Source organism: Calidris pugnax, unplaced genomic scaffold (genome assembly GCF_001431845.1).
Source record: "Calidris pugnax isolate Ruff unplaced genomic scaffold, ASM143184v1 scaffold20, whole genome shotgun sequence".
In the NCBI taxonomy this organism is placed as follows: Eukaryota; Metazoa; Chordata; class Aves; order Charadriiformes; family Scolopacidae; genus Calidris; species Calidris pugnax.
The window spans coordinates 14,283,515-14,289,499 of NW_015094510.1; the positions used below are offsets into that span (position 1 = coordinate 14,283,515).

At 48.8% G+C, this 5,985-nt stretch overlaps 1 protein-coding gene across 1 annotated transcript in view; it reads right to left on the minus strand.

Moving 5' to 3' along the window:
* Positions 1 to 1,633: 1,633 nt before the first annotated feature.
* Positions 1,634 to 5,985, minus strand: part of ERICH6B (glutamate rich 6B) — a 25,915-nt gene continuing 21,563 nt past the window's right edge. Inside the window, exons 11-13 of the mRNA XM_014965735.1 lie at positions 5,561 to 5,713; positions 3,047 to 3,293; positions 1,634 to 1,780 (exon numbers count right to left, since the gene is read on the minus strand). Of these exons, the coding sequence (XP_014821221.1) occupies positions 1,634 to 1,780; positions 3,047 to 3,293; positions 5,561 to 5,713 (547 nt within the window). The remainder of the gene's footprint in view (positions 1,781 to 3,046; positions 3,294 to 5,560; positions 5,714 to 5,985) is intronic.

A 5,985-nucleotide genomic window follows, 5' to 3' on the forward strand; every position in this document is an offset into this window, starting at 1 on the left:
CTTTACTGACAAACGGTCTTGTGTGACTTAGTGATCTCTTTGCGTGCAGTTTTGTTAGGGGGAAGAAACCACGACTGTAAGAGAAGAATGTATTTTAACTAGTTGGCTTTTACTAAGAGAAAACTTGGGAGCTGGTGGCAGAAATCACAAGAATTATTACACTTGATAGCTGGTCTTGTTGTTGGTTATTCACAGACTCATCTACCCGTAATTTCTCATTATCCATACACTGTTCTTCTGGCCCTTGATATTGTAGAAACACATCATCCAGAGGTTTGTGGTTTGTCCCCTGTAATGCCAGCGTGAATCACAGAATGGTTAGAGTTGGAAGGCTCCCTAAAGATTGAGTTCCAACCCCCCTGCCATGGGCAGGGACACCTCCCACTAGAGCAGGTTGCTCAAAGCCCCATCCAGCCTGGCCTTGAACACTTCCAGGGATGGGGCAGCCACAGCTTCTCTGGGCAACCTGTTCCAGTGTCTCACCACCCTCACAGTAAAGAATTTCTTCCCAAAATCTAAATTCAATCTCCCCTCTTTAGTTTTAAAACCATTACCCCTTGCCCTATTGCTACAAAGAGTCCCTCCCCATCTCTCCTGTAGGCTCCCTTCACCCTCTGGTTTTGACAACCCTCTGGTTGTTAGAATGAACTAACCGAAGGAAAAACACTCCTTTTTAAGTGGAATTTGGCATCAGTCTGACTGGTGCAGGGCAGCCATGTGTGACCATTGGTTCCCAGGCGCTTGGGGCCTCCTAAAGAAGTTTGGCCCTTTGGATTATGTCTCTTGTAGATGAAATGAATGGCAGAGCAGCAGCTGGCCAGGCATTTGCTCTTCTTTTGGTACAACAGTGATGCCTGCAGTGTAACTTATGCTGTGCCAGGTGTTCTCCAAGGAAAACCAATAGTCCCTTCCTCAAGCTCTGCAGGTTTGATGTTGGCGAAGTGATGTGGGTAGGAAAAGGGCAAAAAAGTTTGTGCTGCTCTAACAACTTGGGTGGTGGCTGCAGGGAGATCCAGCCCAGTGCCCACAAATGCTGCTTTTTCCTACCCTTGTGCATTTTTATCCTCGCTGAACCCAGGACAGACCAACCCTGTGGAGCAAATCAGATCTTTGATATAAAGACTTCTGAATAGAGAGGAAAAAAAAGAAGAATGGCCAACCATGCAACTAAACCATGGGACTTACCATCTACCACCAGCTGGAGCCCTGACACCCAGGAGGCTCCATCTTTCCTCTCTCATGTCTTGTCCTTGGTCCCTGTACCTAAGCACGGGTGTCTTTGGCTGACAGCCCAAGCAGCCTCGTCAGTCACACTTGGCATAAGCTCCCAAAGTCCAGTTCATCAGCTGCTTCAAAGTACTGCACATTCAGTGTATAAACCCACTGATCGTACGATGATCCACCAAGTGTTCTCAAAAAAGAAGTCCTTGGTGTTACAAGAGCTTGATGTACCAGGTGATAGGCATCATGAGCTTGAAATGAGGAGCTTTATTTTCTGCACAAAGTGGCTGTTATCACCTTGACGGAGGAAAAGTTGATCTGAAATGCTGATGTAACTGCTTCCTGTGAGTCTTAATATCTTCATTTCAAGTATTTCATGGTGATAGAAGATGATGAAACAGAAGGGGTGATATCACTGAGAGAGGGGTTGCCAAAAGCATTTCAACGCTCTCTGTATTTTGGACAGCAGGCTCCTGAGCTGAATCGTTTTAGACTGAAGGAAGAGCTCCTCTTCACTTTCTGGCCACTGAAGTAGGTGACTTGCCTCTGGGTCTTTTAACTGCAAAAAGAGCCCGTGCAAAGCAGGTAACGTTAATGCTGAACCCCCTGGAGGGAGAGCATTCCTTGTAACCCAAACCTTCACCCATGTAGCATGTCCCATCTGCCCTTTCCCTCCATGCCCATGGAGCACACTAACCCTGTGGCTCCCCTAGGAAGATGATCCTATTGCAGTGCACTTACAGGCTGCCCAGAGAGGTGGTGGAGTCTCTTGTCTCTGGAGACATTCAAAACCCATCTGGACATGTTCCTGTGCAACCTGCTCTAGGTGGACCTGCTCTGGCAGAGGGATTGGACTAGATGATCTCCAGAGGTCCCTTCCAACCCCATATCATTCTGTGATTCTGTACAAGGGGACTGAGGAGCTAAACTCATGGCTCTGGGCTCCTTTGGTGGGAGCGGGCTGCCCAGATGTAATGGGACAAGGAAAATAACTTCCTTACCCAATGTAGCAATAGGTCCTGAAAAGAAGTCTGAATTTAGCGGATGGAAAAGCAGGTGCTAATGCTTTTTGGCCCCACAAACTGACCGTGGGTTGTTGCTACCATTCTGAATAGGTTCTCCAATACTTGCTTCCATTAGCAAGATATCTGTGGCCACATACAGACTATCGCTATGAAGGCTGTCAACGTTTGGTTTGTGTTGGCACCAGGGAAGACAACTCAAATCCTTCACCCTGAGGCCGCAGCCCCCAGCCAAGCATGAGCTCCTGGCGATGTGTCACCTGCATTTCAAAGCCGACCAGTTGTGTTTGCATCCAGTGGAGGACAGGGATGCCCACCAGTAGGTTGGGACAGTCACACTGGCACCGAACTGGGCTGAGCCCTGGCCAGAGCAGCACGTCCACCTCCGGGGAAGGGTCAGCGGTGGGAAGAAATATCAAGGGATTTTGTTGCTCCTCTCCCCAGCTTCTTGTTCCATGTTAAGTGAAATGCTGTTTAGATAAAATCAGGAGCTTTGTGTTTGTATTGACATTTAATATAAATGTTTTGAAAAGAAATAGTGTTTCAAAATGAATTTGCGAGACGTGCTGTTCTTACCCTTCAGCGACAGCATTTCAATCTTATCTAAATGCTTTCCTGAAAGGCAATTTCATTAAGATTCACAGAGGCAGGAAATTTGCTTTTGAATGAAACGGTGATTTTTCCACCTGAAAAACTGTGACCAGTCCCATGCAGCAACCCCAAGCTTATCTCCACTGGATGGTTTCTCCAAAGGGCTGGCAGGCAGGAGCTGGCCGAGCAGGGCCACCACAGCAAGTGCTCACCTTCAGCCGGGACCCCATGTTGAAACGGATGCAATCGCTGTGGCTGGTGAACGATAAATCAATTTGATCCTGAGCCAGGATTTTGATGGTGATGTAGCCGTTCAGTTTCATGGTGATGGACTGGAACGGAGGGCTGTGAGTGTGGTGGCTGAAGTCATGCCACGTCCAACACTTCTGACTGGCCCTTTCCTGGTCCAAGTAGATCCCAGTGCAGGGATTCAGGGAGGCCCTGGGGACAAACACAACGCTGGATGAATCCAGAACCAACCACTTCCTGGTCCCAAATGCCATCTTTTATCTGCAATTGGACTAAACTTCTTATTTTAAGAGGGACTCTTTATCAGGGAAGGTCGTGATAGGACGAGGGGTAATGGTTTTAAATTGGAAGAGGGGAAATTTAGATTAGACATTAGGAAGAAATTCTTTACTGTGAGGGTGGTGAGGCACTGGAACAAGTTGCCCAGAGAAGCTGTGGATGCCCCATCCCTGAAGGTGTTCAAGACCAGGCTGGATGGGGCTTTGAGCAACCTGGTCTGGTGGGAGGTGTCCCTGCCCATGGCAGGGGGGTTGGAACTCGGTGATCTTTAAGGTCTCTTCCAACCCAAACCATTCTATGATTCTATGACTTTTGCCATCCAAGAGTCACTGCTGGGACCTGATGCATCAGGTCAGGGACTGTTTTTTGGTAATAGTTTTTGTCCAACAGTGAAAGCACATTACAGAAATTGGCTGGCAGTAAGTCCCCTTGAATGACAGAGAAAATCCCTGGGCAGAGCATGGGCTTTGTGAGTGTGTCCCCTTCCTATTGCATGTCTACATCCTCTGAAAGTCCCTGGACATGGAAATTTCTTTTGCTCTGGCAATCTTTATGCTAAAAACTGTTCCTCTGCGTGCGTGTGTGGTCGTGCGTGTGGCTGGGTGCAGGAAATGGCCTCGCCAAACTGCAAAGGAGAAGGAAACGCAGCGTGTGGGGGGAAACAGCCCATATTTACAGCATACAAATACGAATCAGTACTCCCCATCCCCAGGCAGCCTGGGAAGGTGGCTCTGGGTGCTGGAGCATCCGCACAGCCATAGCTCATGGGGAGTTTTTATCATTCACAGCGTGTGTTATGTTGAGTTTTTCCTGCCTAGGTGTGAATCATAGAATGGTGGAGAAGTTGATTCTCACTGGGCTGCAAGAGCAGCTCAGCCTCCCCCAGCATTATCTCTTGCTGCAGCTCAGAAAAAAAAACAACAAAAAACCCCCAAAAAAAACCAAAACCATCAAAAAAAGGCCAGGAAAAATAAATAAATCTAAACCAAAACCAGCAAAAAAAGGCCAGGAAAAATAAATAAATCTAACTTTGCAGCTGTGATGTGCTACAGTGCCAGCCGCAGACAAGCCTGAGCTGGTCCATACGTGGGACAGGCGACCTACCCACAGGCTGTCGGTTTTCTGCTCTCCTCCCATCATGTTCTTTTTACAAATATCAGAGTGGCCAGTTAACATTGCCCTTAATTTATGGCTGCCAGGAGAGGCTGGGAGAGTCAGAGCAGCCCACCCCAGCTCGGTGGCAAGCCAGCAACCGGCTTGTGGCTGATGCCGACAGGGAGTGTGTGGTCCAGCGGGGCCAGGAGAGCCCCACAGTGGGGTCGGCGATGGTTTAGAGCTGCCAGCAATGGCTTCGGTGAGGAGCTGTAAAAACCTGGCTGCGGCGTGATGGATGAAAGACCAGCATGTCTGCAGGCAAACGGTACGACTGCGGGAGTCCGATGGAAGCATTATTGCAAAAGCTATTTCAAATGATTTGTAATACCCAGTTTTAGATGTTTAAGATGTCCATTAATTAGTCTCAACACAGGGACGACTTGTAAAATTGAGGTGGGATTTACTAATTCCCCCCAGTTCCCAGCTTTCTGAAGGGAAACTTTGGAGTCTAGGGGTGGGGTGTCAAAAATTAATATTTGATGGCTCAAACGCCAGCAGTTTTTACTGTAAGCTATCGGTCACCTCCACCAAATTAGAGTGGAGGAAATTGGTCACCCGAGTCATTCTTTAGCAAGGTACACTCACTGGATATGAGAAGGAAACCAAAAGCAATCTTGACCTCAGGCTAACTGACTCCAGCTATTGAGGTTTGCCCTCTTGTGCAGATAATAAGCCCACATTTTTCCAGCCTCTTGGGGCTCCAAGAGAAGACAGTAAGGAAGATGTGCTCTCCTCCCTGTACTATAAGGGGTCCAAACCACCTCTTCGTCTGCTTGGCCAGCCTTGGCCAAAATCAGTCCTTATGCCGGGATCTCTGGTCAGATGTCACTGGCAATTTAGATGGGGTGATGCCCAAGTGCCCTCACACCATGCATGCTGCCTCCACCTTGGTGCACGATGTGAGACGTGCACTTTCACATAGTAAAAAATAAAACTGAAACCAAAAATGAAGATGCTTTCAGCATGTGTTAAAGCCCTGGAGTGCCACCAGGGTGGGCTGGGGCTGAGCTGGGATCTGGTGTCACCTCTGGGTTTGCACTTACCAGAGATGGCCATCAGGGTGGAAGCAGACCCCGTGGCCGTGGCTCCCAAAGGCAGCCCTGATCCCTGGGTATCTGCTGTCCTCCAGGATGCAGTAGGTGAACAGGGCTTCCTCAGAGAACGTGATGAGAATGGCCACGTTGCCCGATGGGTAGCTGAGGAACAGTTAAGGAAAGATGAACCTGTAGAAAGCCCACCGAAAGCATGCTTTGGAAGACAATACATGGGACAGTATCTGAGGAGAAGTGACCCAAGAGTTCCCCACCCTTCAGACCACCAGCCCCAAGACAACCATCTCTGTAGACCTTGTTTCCTTGCAAGGGTGGCACAAGTTGTGTAGCCAGCTCCAGTGGGTTACCCCAAGGGAGGAAGGTCATGGTGACCTAGCTCAAGGCAGGGCATTCCCACAGCTACCCACCCACCCACC